The sequence below is a fragment of the Monodon monoceros genome, unplaced genomic scaffold (genome assembly GCF_005190385.1).
Source record: "Monodon monoceros isolate NGI ecotype Baffin Bay Population unplaced genomic scaffold, NGI_Narwhal_1 Super_Scaffold_13, whole genome shotgun sequence".
Lineage (NCBI taxonomy): Eukaryota > Metazoa > Chordata > Mammalia > Artiodactyla > Monodontidae > Monodon > Monodon monoceros.
In genome coordinates, this window is record NW_021703769.1 from 73,281,098 (window position 1) to 73,299,175 (window position 18,078).

At 41.5% G+C, this 18,078-nt stretch overlaps 1 protein-coding gene across 1 annotated transcript in view; it reads right to left on the reverse strand.

Annotated features, from left to right (window-relative positions):
• Positions 1–18,078, reverse strand: part of GALNT17 (polypeptide N-acetylgalactosaminyltransferase 17) — a 447,113-nt gene that overhangs the window by 255,562 nt on the left and 173,473 nt on the right. The window contains exon 2 of the mRNA XM_029221112.1: positions 12,157–12,340. Within this exon, the coding sequence (XP_029076945.1) occupies positions 12,157–12,340 (184 nt within the window). The remainder of the gene's footprint in view (positions 1–12,156; positions 12,341–18,078) is intronic.

Here is an 18,078-nt window from a genome sequence, read left to right on the forward strand (position 1 = left end):
GTGTGTGTGTGTGTGTGTGTGTGTGTGTGTGTGTGTGTGTGTGTGTGTGTGTGTGTGTGTGTGTGTGTGAGTTTGTTTTATCTCAAAGTGCACTGATAGAGTGAGAGACACAGTAACTGGGCAGACAGGAAAAATCCTCTAGAAACATACACATTGCAGGTTCAAAGTCTGGAGTCCCCAGTAACGGCCATCATGGGAATTTCTGAGAATGACACGAGGTGAGATGTTCTCCTACAGTTCTGCAGTGCCAACAATCCTCACATAAAGTAATCAAAGGGTTATAGAAGCAAGAACCACCGCTGCTGTAAATCCCAACATTGGTTTGATTCAAGGTTATAAATCAAGAATTCCATTTCCCATAGTCACATCTACATCTGAGGAAAGTAAAGCTGGAATTCAATGACCCTGCGGGTTGTAAACAGACCACAGAGCAGATCCATTTACGTAGACAGGACAAGGTTCACATTGGTTTCTACCCACTGATTCCAAGTTCCCCATGCAAGAAATTGAAGCTTGTCCAGAAAGCTCTCTAGAACAGAAATAAAGGGGAATCTTTTCTGCAGCCTCACACTAATGCATTTAGATGCTAATCTTTTCAGGGCCCAATAAAAGATTAAATTAACTTTGCTAATTCATAAATTGGGGACAGCCAGGCTGGCACTACCTCGGGGAGATGTGGGAATCCTTTCTTAAAAATTAGCTAAGTCTTTGACCCCCATCATATTAATGACACCCCTCGTAGTGCAAATAGTATCTCCGCTTCATATTTATCTTTCTACTCTGTATCTCTACGTTTGAAACACTGCCAAGAGTTTCAACCATTTTATGGGGTATAATGAATTTCTAAAAGGAAAATCATTCATAATGAGGCTGATTTCTATTCATTTTCATTCACTAAATAAACAGATGCACTCAAGGATATGGGATGGAAAGGAACAAGCAGAGAGATGGAACGGACACAAGGTAAATCAACAAGGAACAGGAACTTCTCAAGCATGGGAACCCCTGCCCTGTTCCGCCCCTCATTTTCTCTTCCATCTACTTCCACAGAATCTCAGAAAATGGTAGGGCCCTAGGATGCTCCAAATTTAAAAATAAGAATCACTCAGGGATCTTGTGAAATAGTGTAGATTTACCAGTCTACTAGCTCTGTAGCTAGGCCAAGACTTGACATTTTTAACCAGCAGCCTTGGTGATTCAAATGCAAAGACCACACTTCCTGAAACATGAAGGCCCACAGGTTCTCAATGTTTTGAGACACTGGGGTTACCTGGAGTTCCTATTAACGAGAAATTAATACTGATGCTTGAGCCCCGCTCCCAGGGATTCTGATTTAATTACAGTAGGCCCTCCGTACCCATGGGTTCTACATCCATGCATACACTCTGGGGTGAAGTCTGGGCTCCCAAAGATAAAAGCTTCCCAGGTGATGTCAGTGCCCAGTGAAGGCTGAGAACCTATGTCAGGCTTTCCCAAGAACCACCTGTGTGGAGAGACCAGGGGTCTTTTTTTTTTTTTTTTGCGGTACGTGGGTCTCTCACTGTTGTGGCCTCTCCCATTGCGGAGCACAGGCTCTGGACGTGCAGGCTCAGCGGCCATGGCTCATGGGCCCAGCCGCTCCGCGGCATGTGGGATCCTCCCGGACCGGGGCATGAACCCGTGTCCCCTGCATCGGCAGGCAGACTCTCAACCACTGCGCCACCAGGGAAGCCCAGACCAGGGGTCTTTAAGCAAGTAGGGTTGCAGGCCCTATACAAGCTTCCACATGTCACTCTTGCAACTTCTGACACTTTTACCCCAAGAACATTCCAGACCCCTGTCTGAATCACCATATTTATTCTAAGATTTCCATCTTTTCATAACAGGCAGGAAATGATGAAAATGGAGTCATTTGATGCCCAGACCCCAGCACAACCTGGAGGATGAGGCAGCGCTTCCTCTTCCCTCTCTCAGCTGCACCCCCTACTCCCAACCTCTACCCCTCACCGAAGGTTGGCTTCTGAGGCCCAGTCACGCTCCACACCGGAGCAACTTCACAGAAAGTCTCAGAAATCAAAACTCCACTGAGGACATAGGCTTTCTACAGCCAAGGCCACAGCTGAACAATGCCCACTCTTTCAAAACTCTCCTTACTACCTTAGAGGTTCTCAACAGAGGGAATTAATTCATAGAAAGCAGCCAGGACTTCAGACCAGGAACACTGCATACGGCCCAGCCACCTACATTTTTAAACAAGTTCCAAAGACCTCCCTTTGAGAAACACTTTAAAATATGGTTTTTTAAATATTCAGCCCTTTTCATCAAAAAGACGATTTTACTATGTGGGGAAAATAATCATTTCAATTGGTGAAAAAGTAAGAATACACATTACACTGTGTTTTTGGTCTGACGACTATGGATTACGGCAGACTAGAAGCAGGGGGCAGCTGTCCCATCCCACCAGCCTTTCCAAAGTCTCCTGTGCCCTCAGGACACCCGGCTGGACTTCCTCAATATGGAAGCTGTGGTGAATCCCAAAGGTGAGCCTCCTGATCTGTCCTGGAAGAGCCTTAGGAAGCGAACGTTCCTTCCCAGGCGCTCACCACAGCCTGGTGTCTGTCTCAGGCCCATGCCCTGGAATTCTGTGCTGACCTGGGGACAAGGGAATGCCCATTACCTTGGACTTGAGTTTTCCATATTGGAGTGAGGCACACAGTTGTACCCACATTTCATTTGGGTAGATACTTTCCTGAAGATTCTGTCATTAAACCTTGCACGGTATTTTAAGGATAAGGGGTATATACGGTAAAGGAGCTTTTACAAAATAATCACAGCTAACATTTATTGACCAGATATCATTAATTCATGAGAAGGTCTCAGAGTAATGCCTGGTATATTAGTCTCTGCGGGTCACAGGGAATAATCGATTTACTCTTCACAACGATTCTATGAAGTCGATATCACCGTTTCACATATGAGGAAACTGAGGCACAGAAAGGTTAAATAACTTGCCCAAGGTCACAGAGTTTGTAAGAGGCAAAGCTGGGATTATAACTCAGTCATATTTCCAAGTCCGTGCACTTGACCTCCATGAAAAATTCTCTTATTAAGGCTTTTAAGTGACCCAGACATGCTTTTCATACCTAGGGAACCCATGAAAGTGGGATGAACATTCAACTACAAATACTTCAGGAATTATCACCCTCACATATTGAAAGAGAGGGCACCCCACCCCCGACCCCATGTGGATTTCCCATCACTCTCCCACCCCCCAGCCAGGTGAGGACAAGCCCTAAGCAAAGAAGTTCTCCCTGGTTACGCCTCTAGGTGAAATCAACTTTATGGTAAGACATTTCCTGAACCTAATAATATTACAGTATTTATTTTTACTGAGCTTTACCCACCCCCCAAATACCGTATCTTTTAAAGAGGATTTCAACTATATTACACTATATACTAGGAGGTCTTAATAGGCAAGGGTTAATCAAATTCAGGATACTGCCCCTTTGGTAGTGGAATTTTGGTAGAGTTGGAAGGGGTAAAAGGGAACAAGAGAAGAAAACGTAGGAAGTAAACACACACAAGTACACAAACATGCATGCACACACAAAAACACTTTCATATGCATGTACACAAACACACAGGCGTGCACGCATGCACATACACTCACTTCCCCAAAGGAACTGTCCCGTCTCTAAGACTCAAAATTTTTTTGCCTTCTAATGATACCAGCATGGAGTAGAAAGTTCCATCCCACAGATACAGATGGGTAGGCAGAGGCACCTATGTGTGTGGGTATGTGTACAGGCCTCAAAGACACCCACACAGCTGGGTTCGAATCTGGGTTCCCTCACTGCCTGACTGTGTGACCTCAGACAGGTTGGTTCACCCCTCCAAATGCCCCTTCCCTCATTTATAAAACAAAGACGGTCACAGCTACTTCGGAGAGTGGTTAAATTTAAAAGAGATCAATAAAACATACAGCACAGTGACAAAAACATAAAAGGCAGTCAGTAAAAGGGAGTAATTATTGTGGTTAGTGGTTCAAAGACATTCCTAATCAGGCAACTTCTTATTATTTCAACCAACGAGGATTTGCTGGATGGCTACCCGCTGTGCCCACATCTGTAAAGACAAAGTTTAACATAGGATTCCTGACCTTCTTTAAGGTGCTTTCACTCTAGCTGAAGACCAGCCTGTAAGACGCAGGATACCCATCATCAAAAGAATGACTCAGAAAAAACAAAAAGGCCAGTCACAGCTATAATTATCAAATGTGTCCTTTTCACATGGGATGGAAAACTTGAGTTGGGTCTTGACCAATGAGTAGATGCATTCCACTAAACGATAACACCGTAACTCACATACACACAGACTCAAAAGACCCACTGGACTTGGATGACTGCAAATCTCTGCAGTCGGGCCAGACATCATTCCTGACCTCCAGACCCAAATATACAATTGTCTGCTACATGTGACGTGAAGACGGTCCAGAGACATCTCACACCATATGTGTCCAAAGCAGACACTGTCGGACTACGGCAACTTAGAATTGGTGGCAGTAAAGAAAAGAGGAGTCTTTGTGAGTGAAGCAAAATGAATTCCAAAGAAACCTGACATCTGGATTTATAAGCAGGAGGCCAAAGGAGAAACTGAAGATATCGGCAGGAGAAACTGCCCATAAATTACCTACACGGTCTGGGAGGAGAAAGCAAGCCATAAAATGTATGCAGGGATCTCAGCAGTGGCTTTAACAAGCTCAGACAGATTTCTGTGCTGCTAGGTGGCCCCTCCCCCATATTATGAGATAAGTGGGCAGGCAGATAATTAATATGCCACAACATGATATAGGATGGGATATCTTGGCAAGGGAAAGGAGTGGCGGTTAATAAAGCCTTGTCTGGCTTCTGGTGTCTGCAAACATCACCTCCTCACTGGCACACACATAGTCAAATAATGAATAAAGCCAGACAGATGAATCTCATGGTTCCCTCAAGAAAGCCATAACTATGGGGAACCCTGGACAAGCAGCATTGCTACCCACCTTGCCCCCACCTCCCTGCAAAACATGAACCTCTCTGCAGGATTCTCTCCTGGTTAATGAAATCACTTCCACTCTGTCTCCCAAGCTAGAAACTTCTGATTGCACCCAATTCCCCCATATCCAATTAACTGACTCATCTCACTGATTCTTAGAAAGTTTTCCCTGAATCGAGCCCTTCCACTCCATCCCTACTCAGTCCTTGGTTTTTTACAGAGAAATCACTTCCGTGAAAGGAATAGGATAATTATAAAACACTCACTGTATGATCAAGTCTTTCTCTTCTGTCAAGCAATGCGTAGCAAATGGTTGGCGCTCAACAGGTATTGAGTGGGAAAAGAAGAGGTTTTATTTAGCCATCCTGCTCCCAGCCTCCAATGCCTCTAACCTTTCTCCACATTCTTGTCACAGTTAAACATTATTTTTTTTAAGAAATTACCACAAAAATACAATCTTGACTCAAGTCCTTCATTGGCATCCAATGACAACGACGAACATCACCACCTAACACAGCAGTGGCACATAAGGTGCTTTAGAACCTGCCTCCCCCTTTCCCTCCAACCTCTTCTTCCAAGATTCACTCTGGAGACCCTATGACTCAACCCAAGGTTTCTGTGCTGTTCCGCCAGCCCTGAAATCCAAGAACTATCCCAGTCCTCTTGCACATGCTGTTCACTCTCTCCAATGTTCTGTCTTCACCATTAAGATCAAGGTCACCTCTGCGCTGCCCTCTGACTCTCCCAGAAGTGCACATCCCCTTAACTTAGTTTCTAAGGTCCTCTGAAAACAAGTCAAAGGATTGCAAAGCCCCACCTGCCTCCCCAACTTGCTTTGATTTCTTAGGAGGCCAAGATGTGCCTGTTCCTCACCATGTCTTTAGCACAGTGTCTGGCAGACTGGGGACTTCAGTCAAAAATCATTTTCCATGATTTAAAAAAATAAATAAATAAAGGAAAGAGAAGAAAATGAAAAAAAAAAAAACAGACCAAAGAAATAGCACAGAGTCTAGAAAATAAGCCCATTTATGTATAAAAAGTACAAAATGTATTCCATTTAACAGCTCCAAATAAGAGAAAGAGGAAGCATTATTTCCAAAATCATTTTGAAAAAGCTTTGAAAAAAAAAAAAAAAGGACAGACATTTGAAACAAAAGATACATATCTTGTACCATATTCTAAAATAAGCTCTGGATGGGTGGGAGTGATGGAAAAGGAACACAAAACGGAGTAGAATATTTATAAGTACTCGTTCTCTGCTTTAAAGCAGTGAAGAAACAAAGATGGAAAGATTGACAGTTGGGGGTTCATACAAATTTAAAATATCTGTCCTGGGGAAGAAAAAAAAAAAATCACAGAATTAAAATAAAACAGAAAACATTTTGGAATCCATTTGCATGAAATGTGACCAACAAATGGTTAATCCCACTATTACCCCCAAATCATTCATATTTATGAGAAACAACTCTGTCAAGAGTAGTGTAATAATAAACCAATAAGAATGAAAGCAACTTGAGGTTCTGTATAAAATTGCAATGGAATTAGCCAATTTCAGTTCTCTAAACTCGAGAGAGCTTTTGGGCAGTGTCACAAGCAAGATCTTGCCCGTGGGGGGATAATTCCTCCTGGGCTTGGGCTGCATGGGGCGGAAAGAAAGTGCTCTGGCCCCAGACAGCTGCCTCCCTTCCTATCCCCTGGGCTCAAATATCAGAGGAGCAGCTTCTGCAGGCAAGGCCCTTGCCCTTCTTTGGCGGCAAGGATGAATTTGCAACTAACCAAGGTTAATTTGGTACCTTTGGCTGTGGAGCCCAGAATTTATAACGCTACCTCTGGTTACCATGTATGACCTGTGGGCAAGCTCTCAAGTTCATCTTTAATTTCACCTTCAAATTCATCCTCCATATAGCTGCCAGAAGAATCTGAAAAGGCAGAGGTGGTCACATCATTCAACCCAGTTCTCCAACTCTTTCTTCTATTATACTTTCACCCTTCTACCTTGCACTTAATTTTTTGGTGTAGATTTACATTTATGGCATAATTAAACTTTTATTTTATTAAAACAAAATACATACAGTCTTATCCCATTTCTGTACTCTCAATGTTTCTAAATAACAATCATTATGCTGCAATTCCTGATGTTTAATTTTTAGATATTTTCAACTGATTTTCTGTTTCTGACCATAAAGGTTTAATTTTCTTATACTACCCACACCTCACATACACATTTTGCCTCTTCTTTCTTCCAACAGAGTTATACCATAACTTGTGGTTTAATACCTATTCAATATTTGTATGGTTATATTGTTCACAGCTCAGCCACAGAATATATGGAATTGCAGTTCCTTTCTTGAGGAACTTTTGGTTTTTTTCTGTGCTAATAATTGCTTTCCTTTTTCACAAGCTTTGTGTGTGTGTGTGTGTGTGTGCCCATCACTAATTCAGTTCCAAACTTTCTGAAACAATGGTAAAAAAATTTTTTTTGTTTGCAAAGACAACAAAAGCAAAAATAAATAAGGGGGACTAAATTCGTTTCTTCACAGCAAAGAAAACCATCAACAAAATGAAAAGACGACCTACTGAATGGGAGAAAGTATTTGCAAATCATAAATCTGATGAGATTAATGTCTAAAATATATAAAGAATTAATATAACTCAACAGCAAAAAACCCCCATACAATCTGATTTAAAAATGGGCAGAGGATCTGAATAGACACTTTTCCAAAGATGATATACAGATGGGCAACAGGTACATGAAAAGATGCTCAACATCACTAATCATCAGGGAAATGCAAATAAAAAACAATGAGAGGGACTTCCCTGGTGGCGCAGTGGTTAAGAATCCGCCCGCCCATGCAGAGCACACGGGTTCGAGTCCTGCTCTGGGAAGATCCCACACGCTGTGGAGCAACTGAGCCCGTGCGCTACAACTACTGAGCCTGCGCTCTACAGCCCGTGAGCCGCAACTACTGAGCCCGTGCGCTCCACAACAAGAGAAGCCACCGCAATGAGAAGTCCGCGCACCGCAACGAAGAGTAGTCCCTGCTCGCCGCAACTAGAGAAAGCCCGCGCGCAGCAATGAAGACCCAATGCAGCCAAAAAAAAAAAAAGAGAGAGATATCACCTCACACCTGTTAGAATGGCTATTAACAAAAAGACTAGAAAAACAAGTGTTGGCGAGGATGTGGAGAGAAGGGAGCCTGTTGCACTGTTGCTAGATAGGTAAATTGGTGCAGCCACTATGGAAATCAATGTGGAGGTTTCTCAAAAAATTAAAAATAGAACTACCATATGATCTAGCAATTCCACTTCTGGGTATTTATATAAAAAACAACAAAAACAGGGCTTCCCTGGTGGCGCAGTGGTTGAGAGTCTGCCTGCCAATGCAGGGGACACAGGTTCGTGCCCCGGTCCGGGAAGATCCCACATGCTGCAGAGTGGCTGGGACCGTGAGCCATGGCCACTGAGCCTGCGCGTCCAGAGCCTGTGCTCCGCAACGGGAGAGGCCACAACGGTGAGAGGCCCGCGTACCGCAAAAAAAAACAAAAATAAAACACTAATTCACAAAGATATATTCACCCTCCCCATGTTTACTGCAGCATTATTTACAATAGGCACAATATGGAAACAAACTAAGTGTACACAAATGGATGAATGGATAAAGAGAATGTGATACATATAGATATGAGTCAGCCATAAAAAGAATGAAATTTTGCCAACTGCAATGACATGAATAGACTTTGGGGGCATTATGCTAAGTGAAGGAAGTCAGAGAAACAAATACTGTAAGATCCCACTTATACACAGACTCTTAAAAAACAAACCCAAGTTCATTGACAGAACAGATCACAGTTGCCAGAGGTGAGGAGGGGGTGGGGATGGATGAAGTGAGTCAACAGGTACAAACTCCGGTTATAAAATAAGTCATGAGGATGTATTGTACAGCACGGTGGCTATATAACCTGGTATTAGTTTCAGGTATATAACATAATGATTCGATATTTGTATATATTTTGAAGTGATCGCCACAATAATTTATTTATCTAAACTTTCATTGAACTATTTATTTCTATCTTATTCTTAACTTCCAAGACCTCTTGTTCATTCTCTGATTATCACTTTAACATAGCACTTGATTCTTATTTTGTGAATAAAACAAAACATTCCATGAACTAAGACATTAATTATAGTTTTAAAGTGTGTCTGTTTCCTCCAAGTGCCTTTTCTATTGTTCTTCTTCTTGTTGCTAAGGCCCTTTATAATACAGATTCTCCTGAAATGTCTAGGGATTCTGGTTCTCCTTTCTTACTTTAGAGTATGACAGCTCTGTGTAGATGGATGAGCCTTACTAATGTTTAATGAGTAGAACCCTGACATTTCGGGGATGCGGGGCACCTATCAGATCTATTGGCATTTCTCTTAGGTTGAATGGCTTCCTTAGAGTGGATTCTTCCAAATCTGGACTACAGGAGTGTGAAAGCTTGCAGAGGTAATGAGGCCAAGGGTGTCCCCACTTAGTACACAGCCCTATCTTCTGTCATCTTATGAACTAAAGCCCAGAGTTCACCATCTCCAGGGAATAAACCTCCCATGTTCCACCAGGTAGGGAAGGGCAGCGTCTGGCTCTGTAAAGTTGAAGAAAGGATCTGGGGACACAGCTATAATCCTTCTATTCAAATCTACCTCCCAGCCATCAGAGGTACCCAGCATCTCCAATTCCTGAGTCTCTGGGGTTCTGAGGTGTGACTAGGCTATATTCTTCTGCCCTTCTCCCCACTTCCCATCATATGTAGAAGGTTGGGTCTCAGCCTCATCCAGTTTGCTATGTCAGTTACCATTCATCCATCCTCTTTCCATCTTCCAAAACTCTGTGGGTGTTTCTTCCCTGCTGTGGGAGCCTAACCTGTTTTTGTCCCTTAGAGTCTGTCATCCTCTGTAGTCCTTTACTATCATCTTAGTAAAGTTTCCGGAGGGACGAAATCTAAGTGGTGTATTCCAGCAGTCCCCAAACATTTTGGCACCAGGGACCGGTTTCCTGGAAGACAATTTTTCCATGGGCGCGAGGTTGGGGCGGAAGGGGGTGGTCCAGGCGGTAATGCGAGCGACGGGGAGCGGCAGAGGAAGCTTCACTCACTCGTCCACCGCTCACCTCCTGCTGTGCGGCCCGGTTCCTAACAGGCCACGGACCAGTACCGGTCTGCGGCCTGGGGGTTGGGGACCCCTGGTATATTCAAGCCACCATGCTACACTATAGAGCACCACAGAGCTGTGTATTCCTGCCTGGGCGTGCCATGTTTTTATCTGCATCCCCAGCTCTGATCTTGCTATTCCCCTTCCTACTTGTCTTTATCTGTCTCCGCTCTTTAATTTTCTAACCCTTAATGGGCCTTCAAGACTAAGCTTCTGCGTCATCTCAAGCAGGAAACCTTCCCAGATCCTCCCTGTACATACTGTGTATGTCTCTGGCCTGACATACCCACATAGACCACAATGTGCTGGACTGACCTGCTTGCACATCTGTCTCCCTCCCCAGACAAGAGTATGTAGGCAAGGACTATCTTATCCAATGTTCTGCCCCTAGTGTGGGGAAAACCATCTGGTACATAATACGTGCTCACTGATATTGTTCAACTGACCCATTTCCACTAAGCTCCATGTTGGAAGCATCTTCATTCTCACAGGACTACAAAAATAACAGCTCTGTTTATTTGCCAACATCCAAATAAGAAAGGCTAATCAGAGAGCACCAGGAAATGAAAACAGCCAGATGTTTTTGAGAGCAAAAGTCCAGGAACACAAAATAGCTTCCAACAGGGGTGATGTATGTTTTCCTAGTGATTCAAAATGAATATATGCTTATTAGGCAGAGAGAGAGATTTAACAGTTTTCTCAGCTAATGCTGCAATTTTAAATTCATTTAAGGTAATTTTCCTTATCTTGAATCTATTTTTCTCAGTAACCAGGATACTTAACTGATTCGTACAAAACCCATTTGAAAAAGAAATAATCTACTCCAAGCAAGGGCACACTGCAAACGAAAGAAAGAGAGACACCACAAATCTAACAGAAGATGAAGTATCTGTTTGAAAAGCCAAGGAGGACTACTGCCTAGAAAATAGGATATTTTCCCCCAGCATCTTGATTTTCCCACCAATCTCTCTTCTCTCTTTCACAAGGAGAAAACAAATAATTCTTAAATCTGAGGGCACGGAACAAAGACCTCTCATAAACCAACCAAGACGCAAACAAACTGTTCCAAAGGTAAGAATCTCAAACAAAAAATTGTAAGTTGAAACAATCACAGGATGTACTCTTTCACCTACCAGCTGGGAAAAGCATTATTTAAATGCTAGTACCCAGTTTGGGAAGGGTCTAGTAAAGTTCCAATAGGAGCAGAAACTTCTATAAACTCTCTGGAGGAAAATATCACTATATGTATCGAGAGCCTCCAAAAGTACTCCTACAATGTGATCTAAGGATTACACCTTTAGAAGCGTGGGTTAAGAAAGTAAATATCAAATCAATATACATAAAGATTTGAGTGGGGAGATATCCATCCAAGTGTTATTTATAATAATGAGAATTTTTAAATAAATTTTTATCAATTTTTATTTATAAAAATGAAATTTTATCTTATAAAAATTATAAATATTTATAATATTATAAATATTTCATATTTATAATAATGAAAATTTGGAAATAATCTAGATTTCTAACAATGAAAATAATGATCATAACTAATAACATCAGAAAATGCTCATGAAATAATAAATGAAAAAAAGGATAAATGAAACACATCATATGCTCATAATCTGTATAGAAATAGACTCAAAGACAAAATACGAGTATTTTACTAGTCACCACCTCTAGGTAATGAGATCATGTTGATTTTTAAATTTTTACTTAAAAATTTTTTGTATCACGGAACTTTCTCTATGCTTCTGTATTATTTTATAAAAATTAAAAATTCTTATTTAGCTCTATTTATTTTCATAATCAATAGTACTATTTATTGATTATGGAGGAGACGAGATAAAAGCTCCTCCACTAGGTACAAGTAACACAAGAAAATGTCACAGACATGGGTCTACGCCCAACCATCTGATAAAGCAAGCTCCTCTGAATGACTGAATCAGAACTTACTTGGTGGGACGATAATCCGGAATGGAACGATCCAGTGAAATTTTTTCACTGAGGTAGGAATTGTAGCCATACTTCTCATGGGGTCCCTTGGCTTTCTCTTCTTCAGCCGGGGAAAGGGTAGCAGGAAGGCCCCCTTTGCCCCGCCCACCATAACCTTCAATGAGCCCAAGGGATTTAGATAAACCTAGAAAAAGGAGGGGGAGAAAAAGAATTATTTGAAAATCACCATACCAGGATATGCCACTCAGGCTCAGATATAGCTTCAGTGGAAATTTTAACATTACCCGTTGCAGAAAAAATTATGTTCTCAATTTATTGATATCGGAATATGCCCTGAACACATTTCAATTGAGAGGAAGGTCAGAGCAACTGTGAGGTGTGGGGTTAAGGCTGGTCACCCATGAAGAGCCTCTCCCTCCTTTTGGGAAATGGGGTGGATGGCAGGGGCGGTCTATGAAAGGGAGAGACTGCCAAAAGCAGGGGACACGTGGACCAAGAAAGACACACAAAATGGGACAGAACTCGGGCTGTCATCCCTGCCTGATTTCCTTTCTTCACGATCAATTACCACAAGGCTAGATATTCCAGGAGATGTGCAGTGCAACACAGAAAAGGCAGCAATAAGGAACTTCCAGACTGCAGGTGTTTTTGCTTCATTTGAACAGAGAATAATATACAGATTAATTTTATCATGAGTTTAAAGTGTGTAGCCATCTGCCACCGTTCTATACCTAATGGTTTTATCTAAATCTCATTTAAATGGCAAAAAGGAAATACAAAATGTTTGAGAATAAATCACAGAGAAGAAAAACCCAGAAGGGTGATAACCGTGCCCAGAAGAGTAGAAGGCCTCGGTAACAAGCCTCACCGAGCAGCTGCACGTTCCCAGGATGGTGGTAGCTTTATACCTATTGTTCCACTAAACGATAAACAGCCTGATGGGTAATTTTTAAATCCTACAGTTATGGGAGGTTTTACTTCCCGGCTTGAAAACTTTTGCTGTTAAGGGCTCTCATTCTCTTCTGCTATTTCAAACGCTCAAGCTACCCTGTTCACCGTCAGGCGTGTGCACGCACACACACCCCACTTCCTGCCACGGGCAGGAAGACCGTGGGCCAGAGATGTAAAAAGCATCCTCAGCTTTCATGGAGGGCAGACCACAAGGCCTAGGAGGACCACAGACTCCCAGGAAGGCATCCTCAAGTAAGTCAAAGGCCAGTAAACCTGCTCCAGTCACAGGACGCTCCTCCACCCCATAACGGCAACACCTGTATTCCGTTTCCTGCTTCTCTGAAAATAAAAATTTATTTTCTGTGATATAAAATCAAAAAGGAAAGGTTCAGCAAGCATCTCAGGATTGGTCTCAAGTGAACATCATTTTGCTACCTGAGAATCATTTCCACCGTCCATGGTGTTTTTCGGGAACCCTGACATCTTTTCTGCCCTCCACCAGCCCAACAGAGGAACCATCAACTGAGAACTGGATTACTCCAACACTTCCTGGTCACAAGAAGTGACCTGCTTCCTGGTCTTTAATCTCTCATGCCACATCACCGTGCACCAACCATTCCAATAACATCACCTTCACTGTGCTCCAAAATCTGTAAGGACTCATCCCAGGTCGAGTGCAGACACCTGTGTTGGATTTTAAAATCACTCCCGATAGGACATTACTAGTGGGAATGCACAATGGTGCGGCTACTTTGGAAAATACTTTGGCAGTTCTTCAAAATGCTAAGCGTAGTTTTCCCATATGATCCAGCAGTTCCATTTTTTACCCTAGAGAACTGAAAAGATATGCCCACTTGAAAACTTGTACACAAATGTTCATAGAAGCATTATTCATATTAGCTGTGTCTATTAGCTGATAAGTGAATAAAACAAAATGTGGTACATCCACGCAATGTGATACTATCTGGCAATAAAAAAACTATCTTTTTAAAAAAGTACAGATCTTCCTCAACTTACAAAAGAGTTACATCCCGATAAACCCATCATAAGTTGAAAATATCGTAAGTTGAAAATGCATTTAAAACATCTAACCTACCAAACATCATAGCTTAGCCTAGCCTCCCTTAAACGTGCTCAGAACACTCACCTACAGTTGGGCAAACTCATTCTAACACAAAGCATGTTTTATAATAAAGAGTGTTGAATATCTCATGGAATTTATTGAATACTGTACTGAAAGTGTAAAACAGAATGGTTGCATGGGTACAAAATGGTTGTAAGTGTGTTGGTTGTTTACCTGCATGTTACGTGACTGACTGGGCGCTGTGGCTCGCTGCCACTGCCCAGCACCATAAGACAGTACCCTACTGCATATTGCTGGCTCAGGAAAAGATCAAAATTCAAAGTATGGTTTCTACTGAATGCTTATCACTTTTGTACCATCATAAAGTCAAAAAAATCATAAATCGAACCACTGAAAGTCAGAGACTGTCTGTAGTGATATATACATGAGTGAACCTTAAAACATGCCGAAGAAATAATGCTGGACAGGAAAGACCGCATACCGTATGGTTCTGTTTACCTGAAATGCACAGAATAGGCACATCTATAGAGATAGAAAGTAGATCTGTATCTGCTTAGGGTGGTGGGTATTTGGGGAGGGAATGGGGAGTGACTGCTAATGTGTATCGAGTGTCTTTTTGGGCGATGTAAATGTTCCAGAAATAGAGTGTGGTGATGTTTGCACAACTTTGTGAATATACTAAAAGCCACTAAATTGTACACGTTCAGTGGATGAATGACATCATGTGAAAAAAATCTCAATAAAGCTATTTTTAAAAACCCACTTATGATAGTTCTATTTCCAGCAAGATGGAAGGCTAAAACAACAGGAAAACTTTCCAATAAACTACCTAGAAATTCTGAATGAAAAAATTTTTAATACTGTAAATGCATAGCTGAGCTTGCAATAAGTTAAAGGAAACACCCAGAGGTAAGTTATAATCAGAGCTGAGACTCTATCTGCTGGGATGGGGTGAAGGATGCATTGCTCATTAACTAAAGGCTGGCGTTTTGGAGCTCAAACGTGCACAGAATACGGGACCTTTTGTACGCCTTAAATGTTTCATAATTTCGAATTATGAAGGTACTGAGTTGATCAGTGGCCCCCTGTCTACTCTGAACCTATGAGTATGACCTTATTTGGAAATAGGGGTTTTGCATATGTAATCAAATTAAGATTTGATTAATTTGGTGCACTCGTATGAGAAAATATGGTGCACTCATATGAGAAAAATTTAGAGATAGATACACAGAGGGAAGAAGGTCATTTGACAACAGATACTGAAGGATACAGCTGCAAGCCAAGCAATGCCCAGGATTCTAACAACCCCCAGAAGCTAGGAAAAGGAAAGGGAGGATTACTTCCTAGACCCTTCAGGGAAAGCATGGCTCGGCCAACATCTTAATTTCAGAATTCTAGCCTCGAACTGTGAGAGAAAACATTTCTGTTGTTTTAAGCCATCAAGATTATGGTAATTGGTTATAGTAACTACACAAAATGAATACAATCAATATTAAAAAACAGAGTGGAATTGGATAAAGAAAATATAGACCATGACAATACTAACCAAAAGAAAGCTGGAATCACTCTATAAACATCAGATAAAAACAGACTTTAGGGCAAACAGCCTTATGGGGATGAAGAAGGTCATTACATAATGATAAAAGTAACAATCCACCAGAAGCTCTTAGGAATTACAAACTACCAAGCACCTAACAACATAGCTTCAAATTACATAAAGCAAAAATGGACCACATTACAAGAAGAAATTAACAAATCCACAATCATAGTGGGAAATATTAACATATCTCTCAGTACTGAACAGATAAGGACAAAAATTTAGCAAAGATACGGTAGAACTGAACAACAAAATTAAGATGTTTGATCTAATGGACATTGTACCTGACTTTCTAATAATCGTATATTCTCTACAAGAGTATATGGAACATTTAAACAATTGACAGGCCACAAACAAGTCTCAATTTAGCTTACAGATCATCTTTGAACATAAAGCAATAAAAAACAGAACCCAACAATAAAAATACCACAAAGGATTCACACATTTGGGCAGTTTTAAAAGACTTCTAAAACAAATGTGGGTCAAATAATTAATCATATTGCCATTAGAAGTTACATGAAACTAACAGAACATGAAACAGTACATCTCAAAGCTTGTAGGATCGTGCTAATGCAATACTTGGAAGTAACTATATAAATGCATATATTAAGGGGGGGAAAGGAAGAACTGATAATTAATAAGGTAAGCATATAACCCAAGGAATTAGAAAAAAAAAAAAAAAGAGAGAGGAAGCCCAAAGAAAACAATAATAAACAAAAGAACAAAAACTAATGAAACAAAAGAAAGACATCAAGTAAGAAAGGAGTAACAGGGACAGATGGAGAGAGAGGAAGGGAGGAAGAAAGGAAGGAACGAAGGGAGGGAGGGAGGGAGGAAAGAGAGAGAGAGAAACTAAAAGAAAAAAAGATGGGTGGGAGGAAATAACATCAGCAAGACTGGGGATAAAAAGAGAGAGAGAGAGAAGGTACATGGTCCCTTGAGGGAGGACTTCTCTATTCATCACAGTAAACACAGTGCCTAGGTCCCCCGATATTTTTAAGGGTTCAGGAAGATGTTTAAATTTCTTTTAAAATCAGAAAGACACAGTTATCAAATAAGATTTTTAATACTCTTTTTTAAATTGTTGTTTTATTGTTTTTCTGTGAAGACCAAAGTGCTTAGGGCCCACAAGATTCATTATGCAGCCTTGGTGCCCTTGAGGTTAGATTTTATCTGTACGTGACAAGGTACCTAAAGCATGGAGAAGGAAAGTAACATGATCTGAGGCACAATTTACAATTTTTACATAGAAGGTAGATAGCACAAAGACAGACCTCAGGCACTAACAGTAAGGCCAACCACCATTTATTGAGCATCTGTTGCGTGCTGGGAAGCACCCTGCTAAGTGCTTGACATATATTCTATCACTGTTTCACCTAATCTTTTGAAAACCTCATGAGGAAGGTATGATAATGATCTCTGTTTGACAAATAAGGACACTGAATCTGAGAACGTGGTAACTTTGTTAAGGTTCCGCAGCTGTTAAAGGAAGATGAGACCTGAGTTCTGGATATAGTTAGAGATACAAGGGAGGATAAAGCCTGGTCTCTGTGACAGATAAGGAAACTAGTCCTGGAGCTGTTGCAGCAGCCCAGCCCAGACTAGAAGGGGCATCATGTTAAGGTGTGAGTGGTGGTGATCAAAAAGAGAGGAGAGATTTGAGAAACATTTAAGAGATATCATCACAAGGCAGGAGACAGACACGAGTTAGGGTGAGAGAGAAGGAATACGTGAGTGAGTTTGGGGTTTCCAGTGAGTGGCAATATCACTCACAAAACAGGGCACACAGAAGAAAGTTCGAGAAGATGCATTCTACTCTCTACATGTGGTATATGGAGCATTCATGGGACATTCAGATAGGATCATATGTCCAGTGGGGAGCTGAAACACTTGGGCATGGAAGTTCAGAAGGTAGAGGAGGCCCAAAACATGAACCCTGGCAGCTATCAGTTTGGAGGGGACCGTAGCCATTGTAAGGAGTGGGAGGGCCAAGATGTTGAGTAGCAAGAACAAAGAGACGATACTCAGGAAGTGTTCTCTGGCCACACGCCCTCTTATGCTTCTGCCATATCTACAGGAGGAGTTGCATACTTTACGACTTACTACTTCTGCACTCTGCATGCATGTGCTCTCACTGAAGCTTCCTTTGAAGCTCAAGACTTCAAGGAAGGAAGACTTAAAAGGATGGAGAAACATCTCAATACCAACCAAGTGCTTAAACTTTCTGCTGTCTTCATAAATCCACTTGACCACTCTCTCCTCACCCACTGTTGACTGTTGTTTAGGCTTT